The 21,347-nt window shown below is 41.8% G+C and overlaps 1 protein-coding gene and 1 long non-coding RNA gene across 5 annotated transcripts in view; both read right to left on the reverse strand.

Moving 5' to 3' along the window:
- KCNG2 (potassium voltage-gated channel modifier subfamily G member 2) overlaps positions 1-21,347 on the reverse strand; it is a 117,454-nt gene that overhangs the window by 30,799 nt on the left and 65,308 nt on the right. For all 4 annotated transcript variants that reach the window (XM_061593987.1, XM_061594001.1, XM_061593993.1 and 1 more), the window contains exon 2: positions 8,502-9,324. In XM_061593987.1, the coding sequence (XP_061449971.1) occupies positions 8,502-9,257 (756 nt within the window). In that variant the 5' untranslated portion in view covers positions 9,258-9,324. The remainder of the gene's footprint in view (positions 1-8,501; positions 9,325-21,347) is intronic.
- LOC133367763 (uncharacterized) lies at positions 19,375-20,386 on the reverse strand. Its single transcript, XR_009758571.1, has 3 exons — positions 20,332-20,386; positions 20,067-20,096; positions 19,375-19,443 (listed from the first exon to the last, which is right to left on the reverse strand). It is a non-coding gene; the product is annotated as an uncharacterized LOC133367763 (long non-coding RNA).

The following is a 21,347-nucleotide window of genomic DNA, read 5'->3' on the forward strand; positions in this document are numbered from 1 at the left end:
GTAGATCATGTATGTATTTTTACTGTTGTTCTTTAGAGGGGAGTTTGATTCACCTGGGTAATAGGTGCACTTAATTTTATCCAGTGTGTATTTTCATTTATTTTGGCCTCTTTAACCCTACCTGAGATACCTGAAAAACATAACACAAATGGTTTTTGGGGACATTTTTCTACTGAAAGTTAAATTCCACTGTATTTCCAGGTAGTAAAAAATCTCAAAACCAGAAGAACAACACTTTATTCTGGATCAGGGCTTGTTTGACATAGTCATAAGACATCTTTTTTATCCCAATAACACTAGTTAGGACATAAAAACAACAACAAAAAACAAAGACAAAAATCAATAGATTTTTCTGGAAAAATTCTTTTGCCCAGCCTTTTTTTTAGTTTTCTAAAAGAAAATCTTCTGGACACTCAAATTTGCATCAGTGGAGCAGTTTTTGTTGGAATATTTTGTAACCAAACACATTACATTGGCTGGGACAAAAAAACACATATAAAATTGAATTATTTTTCTTGGGATATTTTCTGTCCAAGGCACTTTTTGCTCGGAGAAACAAAATTGTAAATGGTAACTGGCTGAAATTGTATGAAAATTTTCTAGAAAGACAACACTGTAGGTGTAGCTTTGTGTGAATTCTGCAACAAAAAGTGCACAAGAGGACAGAAAAAACTATTTCCCTTCCCTGGTTCATTGAATTAACACCAGGTGGATTTAAATTTTTAAATATTATAAGAATTCTGGAAAAAAATGAGAAAAACCTTGTCACAATTTTCCATACATACCTATCACTCATGTTGACCTTTATACCACCTGGCTATTCAACATGATATATGTAACCCACGGGCAGTGAGAACCCGTCTTCCAACAATAATAGCACCACCATTCACTGTTCTCCATGAAGAAGCACAGAAGAGAGAAACAGCTACACAGGGATTCTACTCAAGTGAGAAGTTTGTGTGGAACTGTGCAGCAGAGTATGTATAAAGTATTGTTGAAGGTGACAATTCAACTTTTTTGTCAAGTGATTGCTTGATGGGGGATTTAATTCATAAACGATATTCAGAAAGCTCTTTGGAAACAAGAGCAACCTTTTTTAATTTAAGAAATTGAAATACAATCTGAAGCTCCTTTTCTGCAGTCTTCTGCATTTGCTAAAGAGTAAATTCCAATCAATTCAGTAGGATTTACTTCTGAGTAAACATGTTTTGGCTCAAGACGTAAGTCCCCTAAACCTGGGACGACTCTAGTTTATATATATATGTGGATATATGGCACTTCAATTTCTTCAAGGGCTCATTGTTTCCAAAAAGCCTCTCCTGCAACTCTGTATTCCAACATAAACAGGTAGAAATTTGTTCACAACAGAGTCTCATTTAATTTTAAAAGATGAAATTTCTCAAAACTGAGAGAATTGCTTAAAGACAGTTGAAGGGTAGAGGTGAATAAAAGAAATCCCTTCAGGAAAAACCAGAAACATATGCCAATAATTTTTATATGATGGGCAAACAAACAGGGAAATCTGTGGCACATGTCCTTAAATACTAACAAATTTATTATGACATAAGCTTTCACGGACTACAGCTCACTTCATCAGACATCTTCATGGGATTGTGTAGCAGGGTTGTGCTGGGTAAGAAACACCCCCCCCCGAGAAATCAGTGTGATGGCTTACTTGTAGGGGTAGCCAATGTGGAGCTCTCCAGATGTTGTTGGAACATGTTGTATCCCCCTGCTACCACTCTGTCTTAAGCAGGAAAGAATACGTATTTCCTTACACACCACTGTTAAGCAAAACCTCTGCTTATTATTTGTTCAGGCAACAGGTAGCCACTACCCCTCTGGTTCCTTTATTGCCCTTAAAGAACCCAACTATAGAATGCTTGCCTGAAACCTGAAACCTGAAACCTTTTCTCTCACTGGAATAAAGTTTGCTGCCAACATAAATTATTGTTTTAACCTTTGTGTACCTTTTGCCAATATATGTGTTCTTTGTGATAGCTAACAGAGAACCAGGCATGTGTTAAAACCCAAGAGAATTTATTCAACAGATGTTGCAAACAAAAGGAAAAATATTTAATACTCAGGTTTTAAAAGCATGTGGTTACAGATTAAGGTTCTGCAGTTTCCTTTAAGTTACACTTACTTATTCTTCCTCAAGAATGTAAGTGAATTCACTAATAGGCAAAAAAACCTTGCGGTTTAAGAACATACGAAGCACGTTAGCAAATTCTTCCAAGTTACCGTATATTCCGGCGTATAAGACGACTTTTTAACCCCGGAAAATCTTCTCCAAAGTCGGGGGTCGTCTTATACGCCGGGTGTCGTCTACCATCTACCACTTATTACCCCACCTTACTTGTGTCGAGACTGCGGGTGTGTGTGGTTGCTACTGGCTTGGGGTGCCGCATTCTTTTTGCTTGTGTGTCAATTTCCTTGTTAATTTCTCCTCCTTGCTGGGTGTGTGTGTGCGGTCTCTCGCCTCAGCGGTGGACGCGGCTTGGCCAGGAGCTGCGGCTGCAGCCTCCGACCCCCTTTTTCTCTACCGATCCTCCCTTTGTGCCCTGACGATCGGGAGCCTGAGGCTGCGGCTCCCTTCGTCTTTGATTTTTACGGGCGGCGCTTTACCCCACCTTACTTGTGTCGAGAGTGCGGGTGTGTGTGGTTGCTGCTGGCTTGGGATGCTGCTTGTGTGTCAATTTCCTTGTTAATTTCTCCTCCTTGCTGGGTGTGTGTGTGCGGTCTCTTGCCTCAGCGGGGACGCGGCTTGGCCAGGAGCTGCAGCTGCAGCCTCCGACCCCCTTTTTCTCTACCGATCCTCCCTTTGTGCCCTGACGATCGGGAGCCTGAGGCTGCGGCTCCCTTCGTCTTTGATTTTTATGGGCGGCGCTTAACCCCACCTTACTTGTGTCGAGAGTGCAGGTGTGTGTGGTTGCTGCTGGCTTGGGATGCTGCTTGTGTGTCAATTTCCTTGTTAATTTCTCCTCCTTGCTGGGTGTGTGTGTGCGGTCTCTCGCCTCAGCGGCCTCGACCCCCTTTTTCCCTACCGATCCTCCCTTTGTGCCCTGACGATCGGGAGCCTGAGGCTGCGGCTCCCTTCGTCTTTGATTTTTACGGGCGGCGCTTTACCCCACCTTACTTGTGTCGAGAGTGCGGGTGTGTGTGGTTGCTGCTGGCTTGGGATGCTGCTTGTGTGTCAATTTCCTTGTTAATTTCTCCTCCTTGCTGGGTGTGTGTGTGCGGTCTCTCGCCTCAGCGGCCTCGACCCCCTTTTTCTCTACCGATCCTCCCTTTGTGCCCTGACGATCGGGAGCCTGAGGCTGCGGCTCCCTTCGTCTTCGATTTTTACGGGCGGCGCTTTACCCCACCTTACTTGTGTCGAGAGTGCGGGTGTGTGTGCTTGCTGCTGGCTTGGGATGCTGCTTGTGTGTCAATTTCCTTGTTAATTTCTCCTCCTTGCTGGGTGTGTGTGTGCGGTCTCTTGCCTCAGCGGGGACGCGGCTTGGCCAGGAGCTGCGGCTGCAGCCTCCGACCCCCTTTTTCTCTACCGATCCTCCCTTTGTGCCCTGACGATCGGGAGCCTGAGGCTGCGGCTCCCTTCGTCTTTGATTTTTATGGACGGCGCTTTACCCCACCTTACTTGTGTCGAGAGTGCAGGTGTGTGTGGTTGCTGCTGGCTTGGGATGGCACGTTCTTTTTGCTTGTGTGTCAATTTCCTTGTTAATTTCTCCTCCTTGCTGGGTGTGTGTGTGCGGTCTCTCACCTCAGCGGCGGACGCGGCTTGGCCAGGAGCTGCGGCTGCAGCCTCCGACCCCCTTTTTCTCTACCGATCCTCCCTTTGTGCCCTGACGATCGGGAGCCTGCGGTTGCGGCTTCTTTCGTCTTTGATTTTCTCCAGCCCTTTTTTGCCGTTTTTTCCCTTTGTGCCCTGACGATTGGGAGCCTGAGGCTGCGGCTCCCTTCGTCTTTGATTTTTACGGGCGGCGCTTTAGTTCCCCGTCTGGAGCCTGTGTCTGCGGCTCTTTGCCTTCCCCTTTTGGCGGCTCCTCTTGCTTGGGCTGCCTTGCTCCTCGTCCGCGGCGCTTTGTTTCTGCCCTAGACAGTCCTCTCAGCCCGCGGCTGCGCTTTGCCTGTTGGTCGATTTTCTTCGGCTACGGGAGTTTACAGGCTGTACTGCCTCCTTTACGGAGTTTTTTCTAGCATATTTCCACCAGCCGCGATTAAGTTGTTCAGTCCTGCGGCCGTATTCTACCGTGGCGGCTCTCTCTAATTTTACAGTTAAAATTTCAGATGCCATTCTTTTCTGCCCGCCATTGCTCATTACGTTTTTTAACAGTTGTTGCTGGGCAAAATAAACGTCATTCTTGTTCGATTTTCCCGCTTTTTCTACGGGCGCCATTTTAATGGCCGTTTTTTCCCGCTCTCTCTGAGAGCCCATTAGCATTGCAAAGGGGAGGGTTTTTCTCTCTCACGGGCTGGGGTTAGCGGGACCCAGCTTTTTGTCAAGCTACCTGTGTGTAATCAGCTCCCTGTGTATGTGCTGCAGATAGGAAGTACTTCACTAACCCAATCTCTGTGACTGACCCTGGCAACTATTGAGGTACTGCGCTTATCTGCACCAGTATAAAGACTCTTTTTGCTGCAACACTGCTGATACTTCACTGACTGTACACCAGGTCAACTGATAGTGTGTCAGACTGTTGACTACATACAAAGCTATTTGGCTATATATCCTCCAAAGCTTTTGATACTGTGCAATCCTGTGCAATATTACCTTTTACGCCAAGTGTACATTCTGCCCCATCGTGACAGTGTACATCAGCCAGTGCATTCTGCCCCAGTCGTGTGCCGTGTACTGCGCCTGTTCTAAGACCAGTATCTGTACCTGTTCATACAGTATAGCACCAGTACATACAGTACAGTATACAAATGTCCAACAGTCAAAACCCCATCATGGCTCCACCAGCAAGAAGAAAGAAATATGAAGCCAGTTTCAAACTTAAAGTTGTAAACTTTGCCATGGAACATAATAACTGCGCTGCTGCAAGACAATATGGAGTAACAGAAAAGATGGTTCGGGACTGGAAAGCAAATGAAAAAGCATTAAAGAGTATGCCAAGGGGTAAGTGTGCATTAAGAAGAGGCACCCCACATTGGCCAGAACTTGAAAAACATGTAGCAGACATGGTGAATGAGCATCGCCAAAATGGTTATGTAGTGACACGAAATAAAATACGTTTGTTTGCACTTCAGTGGGCCAAATCTAACCCAGATCACAGCAACAGATTTAAGGCCACTGTATCCTGGTGTACTAGATTCATGGGAAGGCATAATTTGGTACTCAGGCAAAAGACGAAAGTTGCCCAAAAATTACCTGCAGATCTTGATAGCAAAGTAAATAGTTTCCATCGATACGTAATACAACAGCGCACTAAACATGGCTATGCGTTAAGTAGTATTGGAAATATGGATGAAACTCCAATGAATTTTGATATGGTTGGAAATAAAACTGTCCATCAAAAAAGTGAAAAAACAATTTTAATTAAAACAACAGGACATGAGAAGTCCAGTTTTACAGTGGTACTAGGATGCACAGCTGATGGCACCAAACTGAGACCAATGATTATTTTTAAAAGAAAAACAATGCCAAAACTCAAGTTCCCTGTTGGTTGTTTTGTACATGTGAATGAAAAAGGCTGGATGGATGAAGAAGGGGTAAAGCTATGGCTTGATAATGTATGGAGCAGGCGACCAGGTGGACTTATTCAAAAACGTAGTCTACTGGTGTGGGATATGTTCAGGGCTCATTTAACTCCCAGCACCAAGCAAAGGCTTGCAAGACTAAACACAGATGCGGCAGTTATTCCTGCAGGATTGACATCGTTGGTACAGCCACTGGATGTGTGCCTAAACAAGCCATTTAAAGATCGCATTCGAGAACAATGGAATGAATGGATGGTTAGCGGCGAAAAGTCATTCACAAAAGGAGGAAACATGCGTGCTCCACAGTTGGATGTTTTGTGCAAGTTTGTCATAAAAGCCTGGAATGATATTGATGCAGAAACAGTAATCAAGTCTTTCAAGAAGTGTGGCATATCAAATTCATTAGATGGTATGGAGGACGACTACTTGTGGCAAGATGAAGAGGAAGCCGAAGCTGAGACCACACCATCTGATACGGAATTCGATCCATACGATGACTGCCTTACAAATGTATCACAAGATGTCATTGATGTACTTATGATATCAGATGACGAACAGGAGGATTTTGAAGGCTTTTAAAGGGAAACTGTTTGGTTGTCAGCTTAGAAAACAAACAGCATGGCAGCTCCCATGGGTTTATTGTCTTATCCTTCCTTTCAGCTTTAGAGTGAATTAGGAAAAGTTTAATCCACTTGCACTGTTTTATGTTTACATGTTTGATGACAAACAGCCTTATGTTTGTAAGTGACAGTTTTCTTGCTAAGTACCTGCATGTCATAAGCATTTGAATTAAAATTACCATATTGAAATCAAATCTGATGTTTTTTTAATTTTTATTTGGTGTGCGTTGGAAGAGGGGTAGTCTTATACGGCGAGTATATCCCAAACTCTATATTTTAACTGGAAAAGTTGGGGGTCGTCTTATACGCCCAGTCGTCTTATACGCCGGAATATACGGTACATAGGAAGTGGATTGGACTGTGAAAGACCAATCCAAATGGTGTTTGCGTTTTGATCAATTTGTAGGGCAGTACAATATCTCAGAGAGGAGGTCAGGTCTCCTGCTCCCCTGGTGCATTCACTATAGCTGCCCAATTTCCCTGCTTTTTAAAGTTTGATAGATATATCTGTGGGCTATAGGTACGTTCTTGGCTATAGATGGGTTTGATCATTTGCATAATCTCTGCGTTCAGTAGGATTTATTTCTGTGCAATCATGTTTCAAAATGGAAACGGATTGCCTTCAAGTTGATCCTGACTTACGGCAACCCTATGAATAGGGTTTTCATGGTAAACACTATTCAGAGATGGTTTTACCATTGCCTTCCTGTTAAACCACTCTGGCCACTGGAGCTCTGTCAATAGAATAGGAGTCTCCTCTCAGCACCCTTCACAAACTACACTTCCCAAGATTATTTGGGGGAAGCCATGACTGTCTCACATGAAATCAAAGTCTGGTGTGGGTGTGGCCACCTGATTAGCCAAACCAAGCAGCTGTGAGTCTGGCTTTTAGAACACTGACAGTTGGTTCTTATTGAGCATGCCTGACACTATCATTCAGTTTAATTTCTTAAATTAATTAAAAATCAGCCAGGCATTTTTTAAACTTTTAAACTGTAGAAGATGAAGGTCAGAGTATGGGGCAAGGTCAGTAATAGATTGCATGTACTCTGTGAACATGGCTGATTTTTAATGAATTTCAACAGATTATGAGAACTCTGAGGGGGGAAAGTCCAAAAGGGATGTGGGTTTTTTCCTCTCTTTTTAGACTTTGAACTCTCTATTCTGTCTGACTGTTTTCTGTATCACCATGAAAATTTAGAGGGTTGTTATGCAAGCATTTCTGAGTTCAGGACTTTTAAGTTTTGTAAGGTTTTGTTTTGAAATGAGCTTATGGGAAGCATCAGAATGACATGGGGGTATTTTCAATTTAACATTGCGGAATGTGAAAAATCCACGCTGGCTATATTTACTCTATCCTTTAGAAATCTCCTTTCCAAACCAACCCTCTCTTCCCAAGATCAAGCCAAATCTGTCAACTGTCACACACATAGATAAAAACACCAATTCCCATTCACTCAACCGATCAACACACAGCATTCCTAAACATTCCAACTCACTCACTCCCCCTCCCATCATTCTCTACTTACCATATGTAATCTAATACAAACCTATATAAAACATTACCTTTATAAAAGCGTGTATTATCACATACAACAATGAAACATCACAGAATACAACTCCTATCAACCCTGGCCATTAGCTATGTTGCCCGGGGCTGATGAGAATTAGAATCCAACAACATCTGAAGGGTACCCCATCCGTTACACCTGCTTTTATGAATGGCTGACCATGCACAAAACAAGCATTAAATATTTTAAAAAACAAAGAAAAATTAAAAAATGGATCCAAGAATTCATCTGATGGAAGATGCGTCCTCTTATAGAAAAAGTCTTTAGACAAACAGAGTCATACTCCAACAGAGGAATCTCTATCTTTTGATGGAAGCTCCTTCTGTCAGGGAAATAAAACTTTTCGATCCAACCAAAGGTCCTGATACAAGAAATGGAACAATGGCTAGAATGCAGAAGTTTGTGAGACATCTGTTTTAACTAATTCCAGGAAAGTTATTATCTTTATAATAAGTTACTAAAATTCACACTGAGAAATCAGAAACTGGTGCACCAATTAGGGACAATCAGGATGTATATTCAGGATGAGGTAGAAACTTCACCAGCTCTTTATGCTATTTTCAGCATCATTACTTAAAAAAATTTTTTTGGTTTATTGTGTACTTACCCGATCTTCTTCTTCTCTGAGATCTGGCATGGTGCTGATACAGATACTAACTGCAGTGATGGCAACAAAGGAAACAGATATGCAAGCAAAGATCTTTCCAGGGATCCCCGAGTGAGGATTTTCCACCATATCCCTGAGCTTTCTCATGCAGAAATGCAAACGGCTGCTGTCCTCGAAGGCACATTGTGGCTCTTCATTAGATACCATTTCATCTTCAAACAGTTCAGCCTCCGCCATCTCTTCCTCTTTCTGTCGCAGTCTTTTTTTACAGCACCACTCCAGGTGTTCCTCTTCTATCCCCCAGTAAACCAGCTCATCTTGAAAAGAGAGGGCACACATTTCTCTGAGGAGTCTTAGCTTCCCAGCTGTTAAAAAAGTCATGATGGTCCTGAAGGCACAAGGGTTGCGGTCAAAAAAAAACTCATTGCAATTGACATCATAATCATCACAGATATCCATGATCTCATCATAATTGTTGCATGACTTTAACTTCCCAAGCCTGGTCAAGGGGCAGTTCTCTAATGTGGTCCATGGAATTCTGTATTTGATGCCACCTACATTGATGATTGCATACCCAGTTCGGTCTTCCCGGTGAGCAGTACAACACAAGTCTTCCCCAGGATGCAGAAGCTTGGCTTTTTTGTAGAAGAATCCTTTCTTTGTCTGTACTTCGCAAAGTGTCTCCAAGTTGTTGTAAGAGTATGAGGTGAATTCGGGATCTGTGTTCCCAGGGAGCAGTGCCATTTCCTGATACATTTGCTACGTTCATGGGGGTGCCTAGCCTTTTCAAAGAAATGGTAGATTCTTTATAGTTGAGGCTGGTCTAAAAAATAAAGCAAGAGTAACAGAGTTAGAATTTTTATAAAAGGCAAAACAAACCTCCTTTGCATTTTCTGATCTATTTAAGATTTCAGTAACTCTGCCGGGATCTTTCCAATTTCAGACTGCCTCCTGTTGTTCTTAGAGGGACTTGGGATCAGGGCCAATGCCAGGCATGCCACGGCCCTTGGGAACCAGCCTGCCCCGGGCCCCGGCACACACACGCCCCACCTACCTGTCTCTTCTGCATGCTACGTGCACGCATCACTGCCATCAACCAAAATGGTGGCAGGGGCATCAGCACCCTAGGGAAACCTCAGCCGCCATCTTGGTTAATGGCAGCCCTGCACGTGCAGCCATAAAAGACAGGAGAGACAGGGAGTTGGAGCCAGTGAACAGGCGGGCGGCTTGGAACCTCCCTCCCTGTGATCTGTGGCAGAGTAGCTGCTACTCCTCCCCCACCCTATCAAGGGCCCCCTAAAGGGCCCCTGTGGCCCCAGAATCCCTCAGCCAGGGCCCGACCTGGCTGCCCTTTGGTGCTGGCCCTGCTTGGGATGACAGGATTCTTAAACCTCTGAATGCAGCACAAAGTATAGGCAATGATACATGATTTATAAGAGAAGCTTAGAGTTCATCTACATGGGATTCTTTAAATCTCAAAAAGTTAATAATGGGAAAACAGCACCTTCGAGTAACATAACAAAGTTTACGCTTGGGGTTTTTCTTCTTTTTTGTTCTTACTCTCTGTGCTATCTGTATGTGCTGTCTGTATGTGCCCTGCAGTTTTCCCATGTGGCTTATCAGCAAGAGGGAGATTAGGATGGGCTGTGTAAGACCAACCTCTGTACAAAAGTGCCTTCTTATTTCTTCTGGAGATTTCATAGCTTTTATCTGCCCTGAAAGGAAGAATTTTTATAAATGCAAGGCCAATCCATGGGTATTCAACAGATCAATGTTTTACTAAACTCCTCAAACCTTACATTTTCTAAATTTAATGATACTTTTCCATTGCAATTCTAGTTATTTCATAATTGGTACTTATTTACTAGTTCATATACACAACAGGTATGATGGAGAAATGAAAATAATTCACTTTCAGTCTGCAGAAGAATCTGATACTGTTATTCTTCAAGAATAAAATTATTTCATTTGAAATAGATCATTTGCAAAAATATCTGAATTGATATAATTTTGTATACTTTCACTTTGTAATGTTACTTTTGTTATTTTTGTCATACATACTCTGGTACTATGAATTAAATCTTGATAGTCTGATGTAACATTTCAAATTTAATTTCTATTATGTTTGTACTCTGTTAGAACCTAAAATTACGAACTACAGAAGTGAAGGACATGGAAGTATTAACAACTCAACTAGCATTGCTGTCATTTTTCAGTAAGTTAAAGATGCCAAAAAGTAATTTAACCATACATTAACTAATGAGAAATATTGATTTATGTCTGTAGAATATGTTTTATTAAGCTGTGTATTATTTTTTAAAATATTATTTGTAATATTTAAGTAATTTTATTTAGACTACCCGAACAACAACATCTAACTGCACTTGCTTAAAATACACAAGACAATGTTTAGTTACAGTGACAACATAGATGTATTAATGAAGCAGATTCACAAGCACTGGAAGAGACAGAAAACTCATCCAGTAAAACCCTTCCACTGGGTTTCATCTTTCCGTTCTATACCTTACATTATATCAGGCACAAATTTGGAGGTGGGGAAGACCAGAGCGTGATTTCTTTTACTATTTAAGCATACCTAGTATAACTGTTCACAATATTTAAACACCTTAAACAATCTGGTAATTTTGTTTTGTTTCTCCTGAACCCTGAAATATGTATATTTTACTTTCCAAGTACATCTGACTTGCTTTTGCCCATTCCTCAAACTGAGATGATGATAGTCTTTCACATAAACTTAATGACCAAAAATGTGTTAGATTTTCAGCTGTTTTACATCTTCATTGGACAATCTCGGATGCTGATAATGGAATTATTAATATTTTAAACAAGTAGGCACAGGGATGGATATGGAAAATACTGAAGCACTTATTGCTGTCATCTGTCATGAATCAAATATTTGCCCCAATTAGATCTCATGCCCAATAGCTGCAATGGGAAGCCCCCAACCTTTACCTTAAGGCAGGGGTAGCCAACATGGTGCCCTGCTGTTGCTGTTGGGCAACAACTCCTCCTAGTGCCTCCGACTAATACGGCCGGCCAATGGTCAGGGATGATGGGAGTTTCATCCAAAACATCTGAAGAGTACTACATTGGCTACCCTTGGCCAAAGGATACAGCAGTTCGTGTATTGTAGAACCAGAGTAGACTGAGAATATGGGGGAACTCTGGAAGTTTTCACATTACTTTTCCTTCCTAACAAGCACATTTCAGTTTTGGAGTAACTATAACTAAAACAGTGGAGGCTACTCATTAAGGACAAGTGGGGCACTGCCCACCCTAAACTTCCAAGCCTATAGCCCAGTCCCTTCCCTGTTCCTTACAATCATATTCAATATATTATCTATAGTCCAGCACTCTTTCTCTGTTCCTTACATTCATATTCAATATGGTACCTAATATTTAAAGACATTCTGGACTTGTTTTTGTCCATCTACTGTTCTGGCCAATCATCTCTGGATAGCACAGCCCATCACAATTATTGTTATGGTTCAACCCCTGTCTCCAGGGGTAAAATTCTAGTAGGAGTGGCTCAGGGAGAGCAGGGGTCCCCTCAGCACCTCTAGGACCTCCATTTTGATTTTATTTCCCATAGAATAAGCTCTAACCAATCAGATATGCACTGGATGTTCCATAGGATCAGAGCAGGACTACGAAGAGCCATCACAATGCATTTCAATCAGATGCATGCATTTGCAATCTGCATTGGCTCCTCTCTGAGTTTATGTTGCTATTCTCTCGCTTTTGCAAGTAGCAAGCTAAAGTAGTAGGAAGCATATTTTCTCTGCAGCCAGCCTTTATAAGCAGCAAAATGTCTGTGTGAGTTCAGTTCAGTATTTGAGTGTGCAGAGTAGGTGGGTTGGTGTATGTTGCTACATGGGGAGCATGGGGAAAAGCCACACAGTGGCATGGCGGGGTGGTATGCTTTAGTCCTGATGGGCCTTTTGCTGGCTGTTGGAGGTGGGGAGAGAAGGAGGATAGCGGTGGTGGTGAGGGTAGGCCTTGGCCCTGGCAGGCCTTTTGCTGACTGTTGGGGAGGAGGAGGGCAGTGGTGGGAGGGGTAGGCCTTGGCCCTGATCGGCCTTTTGTTGACTATTGGAGGGGGAGGGAGAAGAGGAGGGAAAAGCAGGACCCAAGTGGACCACTCTGTGTGCGTGTGGGGGTGATCGTTTTGCATCTAACCCAATGTAGCTTGAAAGATAACAGTTGCCACTGTAGTATCTCTCCCTGGGGGGGGGACAGGTAGGAGCTAATTGTTTAAAAGAGTTTCTAGTGTTGTTCATGGCTGAGTGGGGATCTTCAAGATCCTAGTCCAATGCTTTAACCATTGCACTTATACATATATAAATGTTCATTTTGTTTCATCAATAATTTTATTGCCATTTGTGGACCCCTTCTAAACCAATGTAAGGCACTTTTCAGTTTCTTTAGGTTCTATTTGTAAAACTGCAATGTTTAAGCATCCACAGAATCTTTCAATGCAGGAGGGATAGGAAGAAAACCAGACCTTGGCCATGCCCCCATGACCTCATTGGTCATGCCCCTGTGACCTCATAGCAGCCCCACCAGTTTTAAAGGACACCAGCACCACTGAACTGAAACGAACAACAATAAAAATCCATAAAATTGTTACGAAAAGGTGATCAGTTTTAGCAAGCTGATTGGACCCTGAAAGATAAACTGCAGATAGTCACCGTGCAGGAAAAATACCACCCACAGAAAAATGGGAAGCATCCAATGGAAAGGACAAAAAAGGAGAATCTCAAGATGTTGCTCAACATGTTGCTGAAGTTCATAAGAATTCATTCCCTATCCCTAGGAAACCCCTCTATTTGGAGCAGGACTAGAGGGCATTCATCTGATGCTGGGTCACAGAAACAGATTAAAGATGCTGTTGGTGTACCACCTACCCTGCTGTTCAACAGCCTCCCTGACTGAACTGGCTGAGGTTGTCTCGGGTGTGTATTGGAGGAACCCAGAACAGTGGTTTGGGGTGACTTCAGCATCCATTCTGAGGCTGCCTCAGATCTGGCTCTTCATGGCCTCCATGGCAATTATGTGCCTGTCTCAAGTGGTCATCAGTCCAACACACAAAGCAGGGCATACCCTCAATTTAGTCTTTGTTCCATGTGAGGAGGGTGGAGGTCTGGAAATTGTTGGGATGGATATCGCCCCATTATCATGGTCAGACCACTTCATGGTGAGGTTTGGTTTTATAGTGACAATTCTCCCTGCAGGGATGGGGGCCCAGTTAGGATCGATCCACCCCCACAGACTGATGGAATCTGATAGGTTCCTGACTGCTCTGGGGGATTTTCCAGGAGATAAAGCAGGTGATCCTGTTGAGGCCCTAGTCTCACTGTGAAACAGTAAGACTCATAGGGGCATTGACATGATTGCTCCTGAGGGCCCTCTCCGGTGCCGTAGAGCCCACTTTGCTCCTTGGTATACTGAGCTACAGTTGATGAAATAGACTGGGCAAAGGGTAGAGAGTAAGTGGCGTCAATCTCACTCCTGAGCCAACCAAGCATGTGTTCAGGCTCTTAATCAGGCCTACCTTGCAGTGGTAGGGGCAGCAAAGATATCTTACTTTGCTGTCTCCATTGCATCCTTGAGGGGCCACCCAGGAGAGTTGTTCTGTGTGGTCTGGAGGTTGGTCACTCCTGACCAGTGAGGGTGGATCTCTGGAGCACACCATGTCCAGCTGTAAATGGCTGGCTAAACACTTTGACAAAGTTAGTCAGCTGGGCAGTGATTTAGATGCTGCTATTGTGGCAGTTCCAGCTAAGGGGTCCAATGCAAAGTCGAACTCAATGGTGTGGGATCAGTTCCGGTTAATGTGGCCTGATGATGTGGACAAGATACTTGCAGCTATGCACCTGCTCATTAGATCCTTGTCCATCCTGGCTTATTAAAGCTAGCCGGAGGGGTGACTGAATGTGTCACTGGTGTAGTATATGCATCTTTGTGTGGCAGTGTGATGCCCACAGCCCTTAAAGAGAAGGCGGTGCATCCACTTCTTTAGAAACCCACACTGGACCCAATGGAGTGTAACAACTATAGACCAGTCACCAACATCCCTTTCTTGGCAAAGGTGGTGGAGAAGGTGGTTGTAGACAACTGCAGGTATACTTGGATGAGAAGTATTATCTAGATCCATCACAATATGGATTCAGACCTAGTTTCAGAAGAGAATCAGCCTTGGTCACCCTGATGGATGACCTTTAACATGAGAGAGACAAGGAGTGACCCAGCTACTTCTGCTGGATCTCTCAGCGCCTTTTGATACCATTGACCATGATATCCTCCTGGACTGACTCAGTGGGACGAGTATCAGGGATGTGTCCAGAGCGTAGCACTGTGTGAGTGTTCCTCGACCCTCTGGCACTTGTGCTATGGGGTTCCGCAGGGTACTGTTGTCTCTCCAGTACTATTTAACATCTATATAAAGCTGCTGGGAGTGGTCATTAGGTGTTTTGGAGCAAGGTTTCAGCAGCATGCTTATGATATACAGTTCTATTTTTCCATAACGTGTGTTCTGGATGTTGCACTCCATCTGAAGGAGCAGGTTTGTAGCCTAGGGGTACTCCTGGATTAATCTTTGTCACTAGAGGCCCAAGTATCCTGTGTGGCTAGGAGTGCCTTTTACCAGCTTTGTCTGATTCGTTAGCTACGGCTGTTCTTGGACTGGGATAGCCTGACCTCTGTAGTCCGTGCATTGGTAACGGGGCTGGGATACTGCATTGGGCTCTATGTGGGGCTGCCCTTGGTATGCAAAATACAGCGGCCAGACTGCTGATGGCCAACAACATGTCACACCACTCTTAAAATATCTGCACTGGTTGCCCATCCACTACCAAGTCAGGTTCAAGGTTCTTATATTAATTTATAAAGCCTGAACAACTTAGGTCCCGGGTATCTTAGGGCTCATCTACACAGTGGTTTCCTGTGTGTTGGGTGCTACTCACATCTCCTTTTAATTCTCATGGTTCACATGATGTTACCGGCAAAGAGAAGCTATCATGCAGTTTTCCCCCTGTAAATCTGTAGCAACCCAATCTACCGATAATACAAAAAGTGGAGGAAAAACCATCTCCACTGCGCTGTGCTTCTTGCAGATGCTTTGCTCTGATGCTTTTAGGTGGGTGTGTCAATTGTTCCCCTCTCCACACCCACTCCCTCCTCCTCACTTCTTTCATTTTGTTTTCTGTGGGCTGACAAGCAACTTCCAGCTGCTCTTTTCCATTCTGCTGGCCTTTTTTATGTTGCTGCAAGTGGTGCAGTTATTTTTCCTTTCCCCCTTACTTGTGTGCAAAAGCATAACATTGCTCAAACAAAGATTTGTATTTCAACTGAACTGTACCAATCAAAATACAAATAATCGCACTTCCGGGTTTTTTAAAATGGAACCTACTGCAGCTGATAGAACAAACTGAGCATGCTCAGTTGCCTAGGAACCAGAGGGAGTGGAAATGTTAAATTAGAGGGTGTTGTCATTAGGAAACTGTGATTGATCCTTCCCCTCAATGTAAATAGAAAACGCCATGTTTGCAGCTGGCACTGAGCCCTTATTGTGGACAATTTAAATAGAAAATGGAGGTAAAAACAGCATCTTTAGTACAAAGTAATGCTCCTATGTTGATAAATGCTGCATGAACCCTTATATCCAGGCTCGATCACTGAGATCATCTGCAAGAGTGGCTTTGGTTATTTCCCAAGTTAGCAAGGCTCATTTAACATCAACATGAAATCAAGCCTTCAGTTATTGGCCTAGTTCTCTGGAATGCTCTGCCAACAGAGATTCAGCAGGCACCTTCTGTTTTTATACAGCCATATGGGTTTTTCACATTCCTCAATGTTAAATTGAAAATACCCCCCATGTCATTCTGATGCTTCCCATAAGCTCATTTCAAAACAAAACCTTACAAAACTTATAGTTCTGAACTCAGAAACACTTGCTTAACAACCCTCTCAATTTTCATGATGATACACAAAACAATCAGACAGAATAGAGAGTTCAAAGTCTAAAAAGAGGGGGGGGACCCAGAGTCCTTTTGGACTTTTTTCTCTGAGAGTTCTCATAATCTGTTGAAATTCATTAAAAATCAGATTACCTGTAATTAGGGTTGCTAAGTCAGAAGCATCCCAAAACCTGAGATTTGAGGGGTGGGCCCTAGTGATGTCATGGGGCGGGCCCAAGTGATGCCATGGGATGGGCTCGAGTGATGTCACAGGGTGGGCCCCAGTGATGTCACAGGGCAGGCCCCAGTGATGTCATTAAGCATGATACATTAAGCATCAATCACAGTTGCTTAGAGCATACAATTAAAAAAATATATCTGATTGGAAATTAAGATAGAAATCTTAGCTAAAAGGCGGAGCCTGGGTAGGGAACATTTAATCTAGCCTACTTGCTTTCAGCAAGAAGAGTTAAGTGCCTTCAGGCCAGGCCAGTCACCAGAAGGTCACTGTAGGGACAAAGGAGCTTAGTGTTGTGGAGATGTTAGATAGGAGCTTTGGGGAGTAAAGATGGATGCTCCTGAAGGCTGCAATTCTAAACACACTTACTAAGGTATTAAGCCCCATAGAACTCAACAGGACTGACTTCTAAGTAGATATAGTTTGGATTGTGCTGTTGGTAAACCTTGACTAGGGTTCTTCTGCAAAGACATCCACATCCAAGCAGGGTTGGCAACCCCCTGCCTGGAATACCCTGCCCTTATCTTTTAACATGGCTGCTCCAAACGTTTTTACAGATTTGACCCTTTACTTCAGAAAGAGGTTTGAGAAATTAGTAAGAGGAAGAAGTATCTTTTAAAATTGTTCTTTTCAATTCTCTCTTGAATGCACATCATACCTAGGGCAGATCCACACCATTCATTTAAAGCACATTCAACACCCATTTGAAGCACATGAATCCCACCACAGAATCATGGGAACTGCAGTTTGTTAAGAGTGGTGAGAACTATAACTGTGAGGGCGAAATGACACTTCCCAGAATTCTTTAGGGGAAGTCATGCACTTAATAAATCCACTTAATAAATTATGCCTGCATGTAAATTGTTTTAATTAATTTTTCAAACTGGAAATGAGCTATAAACTGTAGTGGGTGACCATGGGCTACTCACCATCTCTCAGCCTATCTGCCCCTCAGGATGAAAACAATGGAGAACCATGACTACCCCAAGGCATAATTAAAATGTAAAGGAAGTATTGTACAACCATAGTGTGAAATCGGATACTTATAGGGACACAGTATGACAAAACTGGGAGGACAGACCGACAGACAGACAGAGTTTATTACGGTGCATAGACCAGTTTAAAATACAAGGTAAAAATACATAAAAGAATAGAGAAATTCAACCAGTCGTTTTCTCAATTTTACAGTTAATACAAAATATAATGCTTAAAAGAAATTCAGGTTAAAATCAGTGCACATGTTACCAAATGCTTCCAAGCTACACAGGAAGTGGATTGGACTGTGAAAGACCAACCCAAATGGTGTTTGCATTTTGACCAATTTGTAGGGCAGTCCAATATCTCAGAGAGGAGTTCAGGTCTCCTGCTCCCCTGGTGCATTCACTATAGCTGCCCAATTTCCCTGCCTTTTAAAGTTTGACAGAAATAGTTGTGGGCTATAGGTACGTTCGTAAACCTCAAGGTTTTTTGCTTATTAGTGAATAACTATTAAACACCTGCTGCAAACCTTTCTGTTCCACCAGGCAATTTCATGCAATAGTTGACCTTTGTTTTTATTGTATTTTTAATGGTTTTATTGTACAGTTGTTTGGTATTGTAAACCAGTTTGACGTATTTAAATGAAATAGCGGTATACAAATAGAATAATAAATAAATATAAATAAATAAAATATTGAAGTGTAATGCAATTTTTCTTAATGCCCAATATGTTTCAGCCAAAGCAGGCCATCCAAATATTCCACTGCCACTTAACCATCACTCCTGAAACCTAACTACTTGTATGTCATGAGCCCACTTATTTTAAGTTTAATTATTTTTTTGGCAGCATTCTATAAACTGCAGTTATGTAATATGATGATAAGGTAAAGTAAACTTCAACTGCTTTTAAAAGAGGTATATCACAATATGGATGAAGAATCTGTCAGCTTCAGTTCTCTCAGTTTCTTATTTTCCCAGTCGTAACTTCAGTTCTTCACATTTCTGCAGCATTTTGCATTTGTTTTCTTTTTTAATTCCTTATGAAAATTCATCAGCATTTTACTGCTAATTCATCCTAATACACATTTTTGTATGCAGTTTTGCCTAATATACACATTTTTGCAAATTAATTTTCCCTAATATAATGCAATTTGTATGCTATTTTCATTAATTATGCATTTTAAACACACTTTACCCTAAATGTATGTATTTTTGTAAAAACTTGTTGGAGAACTGCATTGCAAAATTCCAATAAGTATGAATTTCAAAGGTTTGCATATTGTTTTGGAAAGTGTGGGTTTGGTATATTTGCTTTTAAATGAAAACAACCAAATTTCTACCCCATCCCTAATCATAACACAAGGCAATATATTAACAATAGTTACTGTCTCAAACATTTATCCTTGATCATCACTCTGTGACTAATTATTGTAATAAATTGACCAGACCTATCTCCAATCATGCATAACTAGTGTCCTTGGAGGGGTACATGGAATGACACCTCACCGTGTGGGATTGAGAGGTCTATCGCTGGTATTACCAGCACACTTGCACCATTTGAAGAATTTCCTTACTTTATTCTGTACCTTCAAATACACAAAGGTAACTTGGTTGTTGCTATGAAAGTTGTAAACCTTGAGAATAAAGTGGGAAATGACTTTGTCTAGATAACACTGGATTAGCAGCAATGCATTTATTTCATTATAGTAACAACTTTACATCTTTCTGTACCAAGCCAAGTAGGAACCTGAAACAAAACAGTTAATTTGTTAATTTATGGTAGCTAACGTCCTTGATACTTTCCACCTAATCTGGATCAAAAAGCACATTCAAACAGTTCAATGGGACCCAGAGGAACTTTGCAATGTGGATACAGATGCGTACCCATAGCTATATCCACAGAAGCCTGCTTCCACATGCAGATCTCATTTGCTAGGTCAGGGCAAATGTCTTTGCATAACAGCCATGCTGCTCTATTAAGCTACCAACCTAAAATCAGCTTTAAAAATTGAGACTTAAAATTGTAAATTAAACTACAATACAGATCTTTTCTGACCAGACTACAATGTAAAACTGTTCAGACTAAGACTCCCATGGAATGGAACATATTTAAGAACAGAGATTATTCTGATGTGATTTAAAGCCAAAGACATAACACATACTAAAATCCAGAATGTGATCAATTCTCTAGAGTCACAAGAGAGTTCAATTCAGAGTATCTGGTAGTCTGCAATGATCAGTGACAGCTAAAAGGAACAGCTAGGGAATGTTATTACTCACAACATGCAATTTCTACATCATAACATTATCATAACATTTATTAATTCATGCCCAGCAGCAAACATCACAGAAGCTAATTTGAGGACAAACCTTGGGTAGTATTGAGGTTGCATCACCAACCTAAGAAACAAAAGCTCCCAGGATTATCATCAGAAAGAATATAAATGAAATGGATTACAAGTAATAATTACATGCCCAGATCTATTCTAGTCTCAGAATCCACATACACCCACCCAGTATTTTGTATTATAAGCAATAAGAACATGTTTCCTCTGTAAATTATATAAATTAAGTAAATATGTTTTTCTCTTTTCCTGCCCTTGAGAAGGATTTGCAAGTGAGAAGAGGGGCTTACTTGTTTGAAAAGATTGTGTTGCTTTTAAATCCATGAAGCCATGTATTGTGCGTAACTTCACATCTTTAAATCAAGATTAACCACATCCCTGCATCACACAACACACAAGAACAGTAACTTCAGAGATATTACTACAGTTTCTCACCTAACAACAACAACAAATCTCAAACACGCTGTACTAATCTGAGCATTATGGCATTAAATATAGAAAGTATTTTATTACAGGATAGAGCAAGACTCTATCCTTAGACTTCTCTCAGTTTCTGCCCAAGTATTCCACAGGAATCTTTGTCTTCATTAAAGTATGAGTTGTATTTATATACAAGTGGAATGCTCCTGTTCAGGATGTTCCACTCATCCTCCCACATGCCTACACACCCACCCACAGAGTCAGTCAGCATTCACTGTACAGTCCCAAAGGGCTATTTTGTGGTCCCCCCCCCTGCAGTTTTCTTTCTAGATATTTTTTGTCGTTCTGCAAACCTCCCTTTGAGCCTACTAAAATCATCTTGTATATATATAGTGCTGTTTTGGCTTACATAAGAATGGGCGCTTAGTGAGTCAAGATCACAGTTGTATGATGATTAAAAGTTGAATTACAAATCGGAAATCTTGAATTTAAAAGCTAAAAAGAAAAAACAACAGACATGCTGTTCCATGAAATGTAACTACCATGAGACTATTATCCTCTAAAAGAGTACTTCCTCACTCAACGTCACCTGCCACAGATTGCTAATACAAACTAATTTACCAAGGATATTATTCAACTATGTCCGCTCAGTATAGACTCACTGAAATTAATAAATCTAAGTTAATCGTGTTTATTAATTTCAGTGGGTCTACTCTAAATAAAACTGGAACTGAACATCAGTTCAAGTGATTAATGTAGGGAAATCCTACCACTTGGTCAGAGATGTAAAATTTCCGGAAATTTTGAAGCCCTGGGGAAAAAAGTTTTCCCGTTTTTTTCCAGAAAAAAACTGAAATCTTTGGAAAAATTAAAAAAAATGCATTAG

The sequence above is a fragment of the Rhineura floridana genome, chromosome 1 (genome assembly GCF_030035675.1).
Source record: "Rhineura floridana isolate rRhiFlo1 chromosome 1, rRhiFlo1.hap2, whole genome shotgun sequence".
Taxonomy (NCBI): Eukaryota; Metazoa; Chordata; class Lepidosauria; order Squamata; family Rhineuridae; genus Rhineura; species Rhineura floridana.